This window comes from Vespula vulgaris, chromosome 4 (genome assembly GCF_905475345.1).
Source record: "Vespula vulgaris chromosome 4, iyVesVulg1.1, whole genome shotgun sequence".
In the NCBI taxonomy this organism is placed as follows: domain Eukaryota; kingdom Metazoa; phylum Arthropoda; class Insecta; order Hymenoptera; family Vespidae; genus Vespula; species Vespula vulgaris.
This window is the reverse complement of record NC_066589.1, coordinates 9,795,001-9,810,521: the sequence shown is the minus strand read 5'-3', so window position 1 is coordinate 9,810,521 and position 15,521 is coordinate 9,795,001. Positions and strand designations below refer to the sequence as shown.

General features: G+C 29.9%; 3 protein-coding genes across 15 annotated transcripts; 1 reads left to right on the top strand and 2 right to left on the bottom strand.

Annotated features, from left to right (window-relative positions):
* The first annotated feature begins 63 nt into the window (after positions 1–63).
* On the top strand, positions 64–3,011 carry LOC127062949 (inositol polyphosphate 5-phosphatase K-like). 7 transcript variants are annotated; one of them, XM_050991994.1, is made up of 9 exons: positions 64–734; positions 893–1,006; positions 1,082–1,155; positions 1,257–1,404; positions 1,475–1,650; positions 1,731–1,958; positions 2,055–2,208; positions 2,280–2,469; positions 2,548–3,011. In XM_050991994.1, exons 2-9 carry the CDS (start codon positions 965–967, stop codon positions 2,727–2,729), a joined length of 1,194 nt encoding a protein of 397 aa, XP_050847951.1. In that variant the 5' UTR covers positions 64–734; positions 893–964; the 3' UTR covers positions 2,730–3,011. The 7 variants fall into 7 exon arrangements, with proteins under 7 accessions (XP_050847951.1, XP_050847952.1, XP_050847950.1 ...); XM_050991995.1 differs by having other exon boundaries at positions 1,075–1,155; positions 1,309–1,404; XM_050991993.1 differs by having other exon boundaries at positions 1,075–1,155; positions 1,257–1,400.
* Positions 2,907–13,941, bottom strand: LOC127062944 (G-protein coupled receptor Mth2-like). Of its 6 annotated transcripts, none has more exons than XM_050991976.1 (7): positions 13,925–13,941; positions 7,442–8,224; positions 6,854–7,092; positions 6,051–6,217; positions 5,722–5,955; positions 5,266–5,535; positions 2,907–5,177 (listed from the first exon to the last, which is right to left on the bottom strand). In XM_050991976.1, the coding sequence occupies exons 2-7, from the start codon at positions 7,589–7,591 to the stop codon at positions 4,723–4,725; spliced, it is 1,515 nt and encodes a 504-aa protein (XP_050847933.1). In that variant the 5' UTR covers positions 7,592–8,224; positions 13,925–13,941; the 3' UTR covers positions 2,907–4,722. The 6 variants fall into 6 exon arrangements, with proteins under 6 accessions (XP_050847933.1, XP_050847929.1, XP_050847930.1 ...); XM_050991972.1 differs by lacking the exon at positions 13,925–13,941 and adding an exon at positions 8,394–9,555 and having other exon boundaries at positions 7,442–8,255; XM_050991973.1 differs by lacking the exon at positions 13,925–13,941 and adding an exon at positions 8,394–9,555.
* On the bottom strand, positions 9,805–13,918 carry LOC127062945 (G-protein coupled receptor Mth2-like). 2 transcript variants are annotated; one of them, XM_050991979.1, is made up of 6 exons: positions 12,902–13,918; positions 12,356–12,597; positions 11,536–11,693; positions 11,192–11,425; positions 10,742–11,011; positions 9,805–10,641 (listed from the first exon to the last, which is right to left on the bottom strand). In XM_050991979.1, exons 1-6 carry the CDS (start codon positions 13,007–13,009, stop codon positions 10,190–10,192), a joined length of 1,464 nt encoding a protein of 487 aa, XP_050847936.1. In that variant the 5' UTR covers positions 13,010–13,918; the 3' UTR covers positions 9,805–10,189. The 2 variants fall into 2 exon arrangements, with proteins under 2 accessions (XP_050847936.1, XP_050847935.1); XM_050991978.1 differs by having other exon boundaries at positions 9,806–10,644.
* Positions 13,942–15,521: the final 1,580 nt, after the last annotated feature.

Genomic DNA, 15,521 nt, shown 5'->3' with positions numbered 1-15,521 from the left:
ATAATTATTTCAAGTGATGACGAAGGACGATAAATCATTGGATCATTTAATCTTTTAATTTTTAAAAAAATTAATTTTATATTTTTGATAGATAAAGGAAAAATTCATAATCCATTTTACTCGTCAATCTTTTTGTAGTAGATAGAAGTATTGTTTTAAACTTATGTTTCACATATAAATAAAATTTACGTATACATGCAATAATTGCAAGCATTGCAATAATTAAATTTGAAGTAAAGAAAATTTGAAAATCGATTTAATAGGATAACGTAAAGAAATGATTGTAAAGATAATCCATATAGCTAATATTGCGAAGTAATAATAAATAAAGAACGAGTATAGATCAGTCTTAAATAATTTAAATAGGGTCATGCAAGAGCACCAACGACAGGTTGCCGTTTTACGTCACGTGGTTACAGTTAAGCGGGGAAAGGTCTTCCCGTGTTGCTCTTCCCGTGTTTCGAAATGTCAACAATTGTCAACAATATGGCCTTGTGAAATAACCTGTATGTAAAAATACTAAACGTTTTTGTGCAATTAATATTGAATTACTTTAGAATTGTATAACTCGATGGCCTTCGATTGATGCGTATACGTAAGACGAATAGCATTAACGATATGCTCCATCCTAACCTTACATTTAGAAATCAACATCAGTTTCACTAAAATAATAGAAATCTACCAAAACTTAGCATAACGGTAAACGAAATGGCAGCACAATTAGAACGTCTGAGGTAAGTCAGGTTTTAATCGATTATGTTTATACATTTATAAACAATTAAATTCAATCTTAATTACAGAACAAATAAATGTTGCAGTTAAACTAAAACATTTGTTTAAATGAAATTGTTTATCAAATTCTTATGCTTATTTATTTTCTCTTATTGTTAAGAATTTACTTTGTTACGTGGAACGTGGCTACTAAGTATCCGGTGCAAGATCTGCATCAACTTTTAAATGTTACATGTGGAAATTTAAAATCTTTGCCAGATATATATTTTATTGGGTATGTTTAATAATTTTAATAGCTTAAGAAATTGTTAGAAAGGTAGAATTGATTATATTTTGTACTAGACTACAGGAAGTAAAGGCACAACCTCAGAACATGGTATTAGATATTTTTTTTCAAGAGGATCCATGGACCAAATCATTCAGGCAAGTTTTTGCACGATTGTCGCAATAATTTACCTATTATATCGTGAAGAATAAATGTTCTAATCAATATAAATTCTATATGTTAACGCTAATAATTACAGAGAAGTATTAAAAGATTACGATTATGTGAAAATCCGTTCTCAACGGTTACAGGGTCTTGTTTTAAATATGTTCTGTTTAAGAAAACATATTACTCATTTAAGATTGGTAGAAGCACAATATACGAGAACAGGATTTGGTGGAATGTGGGTAAGAGATAGATATTATAGATCGTGTATATACAAATATTTTTTATAAAAAGAATATATATATATTTTAGGGTAATAAAGGTGCTGTAAGCATAAGATTGAATATATATGGTGTTAGCATTTGTGTTGTAAATACGCATCTAACGCCTCATGACCATCTGTTAACAGATAGAATAGCAGATTATAATACTATTCTTAGAGAACATTCTTTCAGTGCACCTGACACATCAAACATTTTATTTCATGAGTTTGTATTTATTTATAATGCACTACACACGTACTAATTTCTATATTAAGATAATAGAAAATTTTGTTTTATTTTCTTAGTTATGTATTTTGGATCGGGGACTTGAATTTTAGACTTCACGGGGAAGATCTAACTGCCATTGATATTGATTTATTGGTTAAAAAAAATCAATTGAATCTACTTTTGGAAAGGGACCAATTAAAGTTGGTGATGAGGAATGGCGATGCATTCGCAGAACTAAATGAGAACGTTATTGAATTTCCTCCTACGTACAAATTTGAATTTGCTTCGCAAGAATTTGATCTCAAGTATATAATGATTATACGTCTTATCAATAAATTATTAATTTACATATAAGATTATCTGAATGATTCAAAATTTTTATTTGAACATTTTTTCTATAGACGCCGGCCATCTTGGACAGACAGAATTTTGTACAAAGTTAATGCAGATGTATATGATGATGTTACATTAAGCGCGCTACAACTTAATTACAAGAGTCATTCTAATTACATTCAATCTGATCACAAACCTGTAACTGGTGAATTTGATATTATGGTAGCAAAATTGTTCCTTTTCCCATATGTATTTCTTATTTCGTACATATACATTTAAATATATTTATTTAGATTAGGCCGAATGTGGAAGACCATGGTGTAGAGTTTCAGCCAGTTTCTGCTTGGTTTATAGACGAAGAAAATTCAGTATCATATAAATTGATCGGAGATGTAAGACCAGTAAGTGGAGATTGGGTGGGTCTTTTTCATAATCAATTTTCTAGTTTAGACGAATATATCGTCTATGAATATGTTGTACGAGGTAAGAAGAGATCTAATTTATTTAATCTATTTTATGAAACTTTTTGTGCGTTATCGAATAAGTTTTAATTACTGTTAGGTAGAACAACAGAAACTTCAGGAGTGGAATCTTCCGAACCAATAACGGAAAGAATATTTTTTAGCGATTCGGCCCTTAGAATTCCTGGAATGTATCGTTTAGTTTATGTAGCGCAACGCGGTGACCTCAAAGGAATTCTTGGTATGAGTCCACCGTTTCCAGGTCATCGCAGACCGCTCTGATTGAATTTCTCTAAAGCCAGACAAATTAGTTGAATTATTTTCACGGTAGTCTATAATTTCGGATTGTTAATGAAAACGTTTTATCGGTATATGATGCGATCGGCAAATAATTTGGTTTGTATTATTAATTTTAATGAGCGGGCCTAAGGATAATAATCGACCAAAAAGATTTATAAATTCTTTTTTTTTAGTAATATAGAAGGATATAAAGAAAATAATGACAATTAGGATTGTAAAAAGAAAAGAAAAAAAAAAAAAAAATAAGTATGAAAAATTTTTTTATTTTGGACGTATTAGTTACGTTAAAAATTGTATGATTACGAATGTATAACAAACTTTCTTTTATGATATGAAAATTTGCTAATCGCTTAACTATATATTTTAATGGAACTTTCAGCACAGATTGAATAGTTTTTAAATGCAGAAACAATTGATCTGATCTCATTTGACATATAATCACAAGAACAATTATTTTTTATTAGGAAATAATATGCAAAATAGGGATAGTATATTGTATCGTTTAAATGTCGCTTTTAAATGCCTTGACCATAAAAGGTTGATTGAATACTTATTTCCTGCTATTGTGATAATTCCATCGAACAAAGAAACATAATGTATAATATTCGTGTTGAAATTTAATGGGGAAAAAAGTAGCATAATATTATATAGTATATAATTACTATATTATTAGATGTTAGACAATTTTGTTTATAATATTTTTACGTTATTTTTGGTACCTGGTTAATGCTTCTGAGTTTATTGCTCGGATGCACTCGCACTTAATTACCTTATATCTCGAAGAGCTTATTAGAGAGGATTGACGCATTTTATAAATGTAATCAATTGTTCAAATCATATATGTATGCGTGCACTCTTTTGAGGAATTTTAGATTGTTCGTTATTAAATAACGAGGCTTATTGACTGGATATGTAAGTCAATGTTATGACTTACTATTTTAAAACTATATACCAGTTCAAGATTACGAAGCAATGTGTATGAATATAAAATAATAAACATATACAATGATATACATACATATGTTATATATTACATATATATATCATATATGTATATATATGTATATATGTATGTATATGTATAGCGATGAAAATAAAATGTAACAATATTTTTTATCAGTGTATTTCATTGTCGAGTAAACCTTACTCATTAATTGGAGACATAAAATATTACTATAATTCGTATAAATATTTTTATTAAGAAAAATATTATCATTAAAATATTTACACGCTCGGTTGTATTTAAATACAATTACACGATATAAATAAATAATAATGGTTGTCAAACAGACATTGAATAACATTAAAATAGTGTATAATATATTGTAATGAAGTAACGATAATAAGTATACGACGATGCAATTTACATGATTTCTCCAAGGTCTGTTTACAATTCAATCGATAAAACGATCATTTAATAACGAAAAGAGAGATCATCTAATAATGAAAATGTTAGAATTAATGACATACTTCTTCTAATGGTTAGATAACAAATGTACGGATATATAGATAACACTAAGTTATACACCAATATAACTGAGCATGGTGAGAAAACATGTTGTTATTAGATTGTTGCATAATTTCTTTAGAATTTTTTTTAAGTACTCTCCTATGTCTGAATCTTTTTTTTAAAAATTACGTACAAATTTAATAATCGTAAAATTTTCTAACAGATCGAGAAAATAGGTGTATGTATTAAAGTTTAACATAAAAGAACATTCCTTTTTATATAATAATAATCGATTTAAATTCGTTATATAATTATATTAATTCTAATCTTTGTTTTATCAGTTCGTTGTCGAATTGAATTTGACGTATAAATATATATTATATTTAATCGTTTTAATATAAAACTTAGATGCACGAGACACAAATACAATTGTCAATTACATAATACCAAATAGTCTTTACAAAGATCATATTATCACTTGTTTATGAGAGTTGGTAATTTTCTTTTTTCTTTTTTCTTTTTTTTTTAATTTATAACCGTAAGAAGACTAAAAGCAGCGGTATCAGTTTGTGGTTCAACGACATCGATACCACGAAGCTTTTGTATTCTACACCAGATAAAGTCTCTAGCTGGTCTACGAAGTACGAAGAGACCGAAAACAAGAAGACCTTGTAAAGCATTTACCAGATCGTAGACTGACCAATCGAAAGGATTACCACCGGTCCACCAGGATATCAATTCCATGGTCCAAGTTAAACTCATCAATGAATATAATACTATGCAGACTATAAATGTTCTTTTCAAACTACGAAACATCCTTTGGTCTTGCCGATCGGATTCTTGATTTCTAGCTAATCGTCTAAGTGCGAGATCTTTTTGGTATCGTCTTATAGTTATTCCCGTTAAGATAAAAAATATTAAATTGACTAGTAAGAGTAAACCAACTGGTATAAAAAAGAATGGCATCGTCTTGGTGTCCGCTGAAATGTATATATGAGAAATATTTTTAATCGTTATAAAATATCGTTATGAATTATTATTAAATGGACACCATCGAAAAAAACTTACATTTAAACCAACAGCTATCGCTGTCGCTAAAGAAGTTTGGCTTTATGTATATCGTTGGTATCGTCGGGTTGAGATCCATTACTATAGATAAAAGAATAAAAATACCTGAAAATCCCCAAGCCCATATCGAGTAATAAAAAAAGAGTACATTAGGTTTTATTCTTTGGTAGGCACCATGATGAACGTGATTTCGTATCAATAACCATGTCTCGATGCACATTGCGTTCAACCAGAAATAACATGCGATGAACGAGAATTGGATGACGAAGGCTGTAAAAATCGTATGTTTGATATATTTATTATAAATAAGAGAGTATGGTATTACACCAAAATGGGAAAAGGAGAGCAATGAGTTGATAATCGATTTAATTATTTGTATTACGTTCGAACGGTTAATAGACCATTCTACCTTAACGAGGATGAAATATTGATTGAATTTCAAATTGATCATTTTACCTATGCATATACATGTATGACCTTCCCAATGTACACCACCAAGTTGCGTAATGGCTAAACCAGTGAAGGCTACAGCAAGACATCCGCAGTAATGACAAAGTATTTTTCCATATACGTCTCTCAACCTGGGAGTTATTGAAAAGGCTATTATGGTGAGTATTAAAAATGGTACGGATATTAAAAGTCCAGAGGCATAAAATATTATCCGAGTATCTGCCATCAATATTTTATCGTCTAAAACAAGAAAAAATCGAAAACGTGTATTTTCTTTCATCTTGAAGATTTTACAATGTCGTTCATTTTTAGTTGGACGTTTCCATATTATATACCTTTCGAAAAGCACACCACTGTTACCAGACCTAACGTTGGAATGATTTCCATGCAATAATCTACGCCAGGCATCATCATTCGAGGAATAGAGTCACGTAAATAAATTGAACCGTTAAGTAAAAGATAATGCTCGATTTCGTCCTTGTTTTCTGATAATAGCAAGTATCTGTAATAAAAAAGAATGATTTTTGTTTAATGCAATTTTTTTTTCGGAATTGTCAAACGAATACGATAAAGTTATTACGAACGGTTCTTCCTCGTATATCGATATAAAACTCCAAATATATTTATTTGAAGATTGTTTTATCGATCGATAGACGATCAAGGTACATTCCAATGAATCGTTAAAAAATACGATAGGTATACGTATATAGATTTTACGTAAGAATATAGTGATAAAGTATATGTTGAAATTGATTACGATGATAGTTGATGATACTTGATTCGGTCGAACATTGATAAGCCGAAGAAATAATTTTTTGTTCCTCTTTTTTAACGATAGATAAATAATATTCTTTGAAAAAAATCTTTCGTACAACATCGCGTTTATATTCAAGATTTTTCTCTATTCTCTGTCTCTCTCTTCTAATTTCGAATAATGTGATATTCGAGAGAAAGCACATGCATCGCGTTTATCGAAAATATTCATCTTTCGTTTTATGTCGATTTATTACTCATCGAATTATTGTATTATTTATCGACATACAATGAAACGAATAATGGGAGAAATCGTGCGAATTTATGAATTGTGTATTGTGAGAAAAATATCAAGTTCTTTTTTTATTATTAATAAAGATAGTACCTTTTATAGTGACAAGGATCGCCAACGAATGCAACGAAACGTTCGCGTTCGTCACCTGATACCCAAATACCAGACGAGTTATATTCACAAAAAGGTGGTGAGAATATTAATTCCGATGTATTCGATGGAATGCATTTTGAACTTTGATCTTTATTTAAAATCAATGTTTGATCCGTCGGACAACATTTTCCTACCAATGGTAGATTTTTATATTCTCCAGGAATAAACGTATCATTTTGCTGAAATGAAAGAAAATCAAGTCAAATATATTTGAAATTACTATTTGAAAAAGTTTCACGATGAATGAATTTAATTCAACAAGGTAGACATTAAAATTTATACGGAAAGCGTTTTTACGAGAATAAATATAAATCAATAACGATTCCGTAATAAAAATTTCATTCCGAGTCAAGGTACATGTAGAACTGTGAAAAAAATCGAAGTCGTCGATTCGACTCTTTAGAAACGCGACTACGTACTATATATGTGTATATATATATATAATATATATAATATATAAAATAAACCGCGTAATCTATGTACCCAACATTGAATAAAAATGTTTCAATGAAATAAAAATCAACGTACCAATGGTATAGAATGAATGACAGGCATTATACTGTCGACGGTAATCAGTCTCGATATTAGAACGAGATTTAAAACGAAGAATGACAACGAAGATGATAAGTTGTGCATAATACTGCACAAGTTTCTTGTCAAAATGTTAACTCGATGCATGTCGAATTGTTTTCTTTGTCTAATGAAGAAACACACCGAAAAAAAAATCGTTCGCCTTTCGAACGATCGGTCTTAAGAAATCTTATGAGTTTCGTGCGTACAACGTCGAAAAGCGAAGACCATTTGTCGTTTATGAATGATTGACATATTGTTTAATCGGTTTCTTTTTCTTTTCCTTTTGTTTTTTTTTTTTTTTTTATTACAATCAACAATCAAGGTGCACAGTTACACACCTTCTGTGTTTGTTCTGTCGATTCTTTTTTTTATTCTTGGGTATCTTTCGTATCACCTTGATATTTTCTTCGGTTGGTTATCAGTAATACTATCATATATACCAGTTATACTAGATTTCCAAATGGACAAGCGTATTTTCTATTGAATTATCCTTGACTATAACGATTACGGCACTTCAATAGACAAGCTAGAATTGTCCGTTCGAGTATATCTTTCTGTTTCTTCGACAATAATTTAACACACACTTTTTCGAACGTTTCGATGCACGCGGACAAGCTCACCAATCGGATACATTCGAATTCTTGACATTATCTGACTCGTTCGACGTTGGAAAGTACGTTTATAAAGTGCAAATTAATGACTTCATCCTCCCTCGAAAGATTCGGCGTGGGCAATCTTCTAAGAACATCAAATTCAGAGAACGTTATTCCTAGAGATGAAAGAGAGAATAGGAATGAATGAATGGCCAATGACTTGGAAATCTTGCTATTTCTTTTCTTAATCACGTAAGCTGTCGTAATAAATCGAAAAAAGTCGGTCGAGTATTAGTTATTCGCGAAATACGTACACGTGCCTTCAGATTTCGTGCTTTTTTTCTTTTCTCTTTTCTTCTTTCTTTTTTTTTCTTTTCTTTTTTTATCAGAATGTTTGCTTTCACTATGAGTAAGAATTCGGCATGAAGATCAATCGATAGGATCGAGGGAACAGTTCTACCGATTCAATTCGTCTTTCGAAAAAGAAAAAAAAAACAGAGATCTAATGTAACACCACACGTGTTGGGTTAAGAATTTCGTTTTCAAATGACTTTTCTGGTATGTTTCTGATAAATTTGATCGATAGTAAAAAAGAAATATAAGAAGTGAGTGTAATAATTCGCACTTTTTTTCACAATCGTAACCATTTCTCACGTTATATTCAAATATGTATTTTATGAGAAATACGTCCGGTCTATCGAAATTGAATTAACTGATGACGCACAGAACGCGTCAAAGACACCGATTTCACGTAGTTTACGGATCCACGTCTGGGAAGGCACTGGCCAGACTCCTCAAGACTCTCAAGGTTTTATCGTTTGGTGCTTAAGATCGTTTCTACGTATACAAAGAGAAATACCTATACATAGACTTTCTAAGATGATACAAAGTTTAATGTCGTTTCATTTCAAATTTACAGATCTTATCTATTATTCTTTCTCTTTACGATCACGTATCGACGTTTGTTTTTATTTCGAAGATTTATGCAAGTAATTATGCTTTAACTATAATAAAGCAATGAGCTGGAACTACGAACAACGTAAGTAAGTAGTTCATAGTAATGATTCTATTTTTAAACGTATTTGAGTTTTTATTAAACAAATGTTCGATAAAAATTCAAGAGCTAACAATTTATCTTTTATTGCAAAATTTAGTTTATTTAACTTTTTTTTATTATTAGTAAACAAAACCAATTTTTGGTTAACATCTTTTTAATCATTTTGATATTAGTCAGTGTCAGTCATGAAATGTGAATGTAATAAAGATCATTGATTCGAGAGTTTTAGTTTGAAGTTATAGACGAGTGTATTGCAATATATTGATGTATTATAAAATATGTAGGTGTATATATAACGCGTTAAAAAATTTCATTGAGATTAATCACCGTAAAAATGTATCAAAGAATTTTATGCAGTATGATTAAATAATTTTTTAACGGAATGTTATTCACTAAACTATTGATAATATTAGAATGTTCTTTCTTTCTTTTTTTAATCTTACTGTTACGAAAAGAATCTTCTCTAATCTATGTTATAAAATTCAATTCACAATTTCTTCTAAAAGAACGGAGATACGTAAAACTTAATAATCATCAAGAAATAATAATTAAAATTCTTTTTACATTATATATTTTATATTATATATTCAGAGATATCTTAGTCGATATGAATCGATCCTTGTAGATATTTGAAATATTTTTTTTTTTTTATAAAAACTACACGCAATCAAAAGTTAGAAGGAATAGAAGGAAACATTTTTCTTCTATTAAATAATATAAATGAATCGTACTTATAAATATCAATCATACATTAACAAATTTGAGATCATTCGTTGAAGATTTAATCTTTGCGCTATTAATTCGTCCGTATAATAAAATTTCAAATCAAGTAAATACATATTATGTCTAATTGTTTTTAATTAAAATCTTGTGCATAATACAAATATTATCACCGGAAACGTAATATCAAATAATCTTGATACATATTATGTTAAATTGTTTTTAATTTAAATCTTGTGTATAACACAAATATTATCACCGGAAACGTAATGTCAAATAATCTTGATACATGTAATATCGTACTATCGCTTGATCGTTTAACGAATCTTATCGTTAATTTGTAACTCTAAGAAGATTAACATTAGGAACACTAGTTTGTAATTGGACGTTATCGAAATTACGAAACTTTTGTATCCTCAACCAAATTAAACCTCTGATTGGTTTACGAAGTACGAAAAGGATGAATATAAAAACACCGTGCAGAGCATTCACTAGATCCAAAGTTAACCAATCGAAAAAATAAATATCAGTCCACCAAGAGATCAATTCCAAGGCCCAAGTTAAAGTCATAAAAAAAAATAATATTACACAGACCATAAATGTTTTTCTCAAATTATAAAACAGCCCTTGGTCTTGCCGAACGGAATCTTGATTTCTAGCTAATCGTCTAAGCGCGAGATCTTTTTGATATCGTTTTATCATGATTCCCGTTAGAATAAAAAATATAAAATTGATTAGTAAGAGAAACCCAACTGGCACGAAAAAGAATGGCATCGTATTGGTGTCTGCTAAAATAAAATATATATATATAAAAAAAAAAACATTTTTAATCGTTATAAAATATCGTTATGAATTATTATTTAATGTACGCTTCGAAGAACTTACGTTTAAACCAACAGTTGTCGTTTTCGCTAACAAAGTTTGGCTTTATGTATATCGTTGGTATCGTTGGATTGAGATCCATTAATAGAGATAAAAGAATGAGAATACCTACAGATCCCCAGACCCATATCGAGTAATAAAAAAAGAGTAGATTAGGTTTTATTCTTTGATAGGTATCGCGATGAACGTGATTTCGTATTAACAACCATGTTTCGATACACATTACGTTCAACCAGAAATAACATGCGACGAACGAGAATTGGACGACGAAGGCTGTAAAAATCGATCGTTTAATAAATTAATTATAACTTAGAGATATATCTCTATTATTCTAAAATGAGAAAAAATAGAGCAGTAAATCAAGTTAATTGCTGGGACGACGATGTTCGGCTCGATACCTTTATGAAATCTCGATCTAAGTATAATTTAAAATCGATCATTTTCTAAACGTACCAATGGCCGTGCACGTGTCACTCGTCCAATGTACACCACCGAGTTGTGTAATCGCTAAAATAAGAAAGGCTAAAGCAAGACATCCGCAATAGCGGTAAAGTATTTTACCATAGACGTTTCTTAACTTAGGTGTTATTGAATAAGCTATTATGGTGAGAATTAGAAATGATACGGATATTATAAGTCCACAGGCATAATAAATTATCCATGTGCCTGTTATTAATATTTTATCGTCTAAAAAAAAAAAAACAAATCAACAAATCAAAAAACAATATTTTTTGTATCCTCGACAATTTTACAATGTTATATATTTAGTTTTAATTGGACGTTTCCAGTTTATGTACCTATAGAAGAACACACCACAGTTACAAGATCTAACGTTGATGTTATATCCATGCAATAATTTATACCTGGCATAAGCATGGAAGGTTCATATAAAGGAAAATATATCGAGCCATTCCGTAAAAGATAATATGTATCATTTTCCGTATTTAGGTCGAAACTGAAACAAGATATTCAAGTGATTAACATTCAATTTCAAATTGTTAGACACTTAAGATTTAGAAACTTTAATATGTCTGGTCTCTCATATATTTCGATATAAAACTCTGTATATACTTTGTTGGAAATTGTCTTTACAATGACGAGAGATTATCGCGGGAAAATTCTGATAAAAATTATGATATGATAGCGTACATAAATTTTTAAGTAAAAATACACCGATAAAATTCCTACTAAAATCAATTGCGAGGATGTTATAACTTGGTGCGATAGTTTATTCGATAAAACGTCGATAACCTGTAAAATAAATCCTTTTCTCAACGATATCAAAATGATATTCTTTTGAATAACAGAAGAAAAAATAATTCTCAGTAGCTAAATACATAGGAAAGATCATGTTTACGAGGAAAAAATTTTTCCTCGTGGATAACTATATCTAATTTTTTTTTTCCATTTGCACATATGAATGAGATAACATTAGAGATAAGTACATTAATAATTATGTTTATCGAAAATATTCATCTTCTATTCTGTCCAATACTTATCGGATAATTCGTTGATTATTGATACAATCAAACAACCAAAGGAAATGATCGTAATGATTTATTAGTTTATTACGTACAACGAATGAATTCTTTTCTTGTTAAAAAAAAAATTGTTTACCTTTCATAACGACAAGGATAACCAATGAGTGCAACGAAACGGTCTTCTTCTTCGCCCAAAGACCAAGTACCAGACGAATTGAATTTGCAAAAAAGTGGTGAGAATACTAAAGCCGAATAATAGTTCGAAGGAACGCATTTTGGACTCTGATCTTTATTTCGAATTAGAATTTGATTGGTCGAACAACATTTCGCTATCAAAGGTAAATCTTCGTATTCTTTCGGTATACCCGTCTTGTTCTCCTGTGAAAGAAGAATAAAAAGGAGAAAAGAAAGAAAGAAAGAAAGAAAATAAAAATCATTTCAAACGAATATTTGTAAAAATCTTGAAAATATTGAAAAGTGTTACAAAGAGAATATACTTATGTAAATCAATAGCAATTTACTAATTAAAATTTCATTCTCAGGTTCGCTTTGTATATAGAACTATGAAAAAAATCGAAGTCATCGGAAGGACGATAACGTACATAGATATTATATACTGCTTATTCCATATAGCTATTTAACATTGAATAGAAATTTTCCAATAACATAAAAATTAACGTACCAATGTGATCGAATGAATAACAGGTACTAAACCTTCAACGATAATCAATCTCGATATTAGAAGGAGACTTATAACCAAGGACACTAACGAATATAATGAATTATGCATAATTCTGCACAAATTTTTTATCAAACTGGTAGCTTAATAATCGTCGAGTTTCTTTATGAAAATATCCACTCATAGTCGGACAAGATCGTTTGAAAGAGTCAACTTATGTCCGATGGTAAAAAACGAAGACTATTATTAGTCGTCTAGTCATAAATCGGTATATTGCTAATCTCTTAATAGTTTAAATTCAATAATCGACGTACGTAGGTACGTTTTATCTTGTCATTTATGGTGTCCTGCTTTTTTTTTTTGGTATCGTTCGTACCATGTTGCGATACTATCACAAAGATTATCAGCGCGTGCTATTTCCAGATGAACACGCTATTTTTTCTATTAATTTTTTTTTCCTTACTGAATACGAACGCTTCAATAACAGAACTAAATCATTATATAAACTTCGAAAAAGCAGCTATGTGTCCGTCAAGTATATCATCCGTATATACGCCTCTACGATAATAATTTAACACAGACGTATATATATATATACGCACACACACGTACACAGCACATGAACACATTGGAATCTCAGCGATGAACCATATCAATCATCGTGTTCATGAAAAATATCAGAAAAAATGAAAGAAAAAATAAATAATTATCGTATAGTTTAACGATCAATTATATATTAGTTTTTCTCTCAGAGACACGTTGACATTCGATTTTTCGTTTAAGAAACGTGACGAAGATCAATAAAACCGCGCGATCTATCGATCGAATATATCGTTGGAAGATAGGAAGATGACACGTGTACAACGAATTCCACGATTCGTTCTTGTATTAGACAATACAACGAACGATTTATCCGTGAAAAATAAACACAAAATACTAGTATATTTCGATTCTTTTTGAACTATCTATTCAACTTCTATAAATTATTTATAAACGATCGTTGTAGGAATTTGTGTTGACGATTACGAGCGATAACGTGACGAAGAGGACGATTTCTCGTAGTTAACGTTTCCACGACTGGAAAGAAACTGATCACTTTTCTTGAAATATACTCTTTTCGATACGTTAGATCATTCATAAGAGATATAATGAAGATTAATCTTACGAACGATGCATATCAAAACAACGCCATTTCCTCTTACTTTTCTGTTAGAATTTTAAAGTCCAAAAAAAAGTTGTATCCCTTCAGCTTAATATTCAATTTCTTTTTATCTCTTCATCTTTTTCTTTCTTTCTTTCTTTCTTTTTTTTTTTTTTTTAAAGAAACATAGAAATTTGATTTTATCAGATAAAAAGTAATCAAAATATTCACTGCTTTCGATTGACTCACCTAGTATGTATTACATACGTATATAGCATACGCTAGCATTAATAATTTTATAAGACGTCAAATAAAAGATCTTCACCATGTTTTTATAAAATGTCACGCGCGCTTTCCACCCACGTCACACCTTTGAACGTCCATCTAGATTTCTTATGTTAAATCCTTCCTTGCATTGTCTTTTTTTACTACGTTTCTTTTTTTCTCTTTCTATCTATCTCTCTCTCTCTCTCTCTCTCCCTCTCTCTCTGTCTCTGTCTCTGTCTCTGTCTCGCGGTATCAATTGTAAGAATCAATACTTTCAAAGTATTCGAATGGCTGCTGTGGTATCAAGAAGGAAAAAATTCCCGCATGGAGGAAAAAACCTTGATTATCATCGAGCATACTTCGAGTATATTTTCAATAATCACATTTTTTTCTTTTCTTTCTCCTCTTTTTTTTTCTTTAGAATGAAGTTATAAATTATAATCGTAGTATATCGTTCATTTGTAACTTATTTATAAACATAATCATATATTTGCAATAATTAGATTGTTTTTTACAGATCGAAGTTGTAATCTCGGTAAAGCAAAAAACTCATTTATTTGTGACTTGTTTATAACGCAACCATTAACAACATCAAGCAAATACATTTTTGAAAAACGTTTAAACTTCGACGTAGATTTTTAATATTTATTTTACTCTCGGCCAAGAGTATTAATCATTGTCCGCGTATATTTAGAGAATCGCACTGCTGGCTAGTTTATTATCATCGTTCGGCTTAATCTTCATAGATCTTTACAAACGTTGAAAATTCCTTCCGCGTTTTCTTACTTTTTCGTGCATGCTTTTCGTTCTCTACTTAAAATAAAAACTACAATATGCAGGACGTTCGTCATAACAAAAATTCCGATAATCGACAAAAATATGCCATGATTGAAAAATTGATCGATTCTTTATCTAAAGAAAAAAATAATAATAATAATATTGAAAATAATTTTCAGTTCATTGAATTTTTAAGCAAATAAATTTACTACATCTATATAATTTTGTTTAACTTGAAATTGTTGATCGTTCCTAAATGTATATAATTTTCTCTTTCTCTCTCTCACTCTCACTCTGACGCATAAGTTTAAGAAATAAATAATAAGACAGATCCAAAATGTTTTCGGATCGAAATAACTTTTGTATTACATCTCTTCTTCTAAATCGAGGTCGTTGAACAGTTCAAAACAAAGTATTTCAAGACTCGATTTCGAAGAT

What these genes read in the sequence shown, in the direction of transcription:
- LOC127062949 (XM_050991991.1), top strand. Translation starts at nt 864, where the DNA reads ATGCTTATTTATTTTCTCTTATTGTTAAGAATTTACTTTGTTACGTGG. An exon ending in CCATGGACCAAATCATTCAG is followed by an intron (nt 1,156 to 1,256) that starts GCAAGTTTTTGC and finishes TAATAATTACAG; the next exon opens with AGAAGTATTAAAAGATTACG. An exon ending in CAGGATTTGGTGGAATGTGG is followed by an intron (nt 1,405 to 1,474) that starts GTAAGAGATAGA and finishes TATATATTTTAG; the next exon opens with GGTAATAAAGGTGCTGTAAG.
- LOC127062944 (XM_050991976.1), bottom strand. Translation starts at nt 7,591, where the DNA reads ATGCATCGAGTTAACATTTTGACAAGAAACTTGTGCAGTATTATGCAC. An exon ending in GATCCTTGTCACTATAAAAG is followed by an intron (nt 6,218 to 6,853) that starts GTACTATCTTTA and finishes TTTTTATTACAG; the next exon opens with ATACTTGCTATTATCAGAAA. An exon ending in CGATAGCTGTTGGTTTAAAT is followed by an intron (nt 5,178 to 5,265) that starts GTAAGTTTTTTT and finishes TATACATTTCAG; the next exon opens with CGGACACCAAGACGATGCCA.
- LOC127062945 (XM_050991978.1), bottom strand. Translation starts at nt 13,009, where the DNA reads ATGCATAATTCATTATATTCGTTAGTGTCCTTGGTTATAAGTCTCCTT. An exon ending in TGACACGTGCACGGCCATTG is followed by an intron (nt 11,012 to 11,191) that starts GTACGTTTAGAA and finishes CGATTTTTACAG; the next exon opens with CCTTCGTCGTCCAATTCTCG. An exon ending in CGACAACTGTTGGTTTAAAC is followed by an intron (nt 10,645 to 10,741) that starts GTAAGTTCTTCG and finishes ATTTTATTTTAG; the next exon opens with CAGACACCAATACGATGCCA.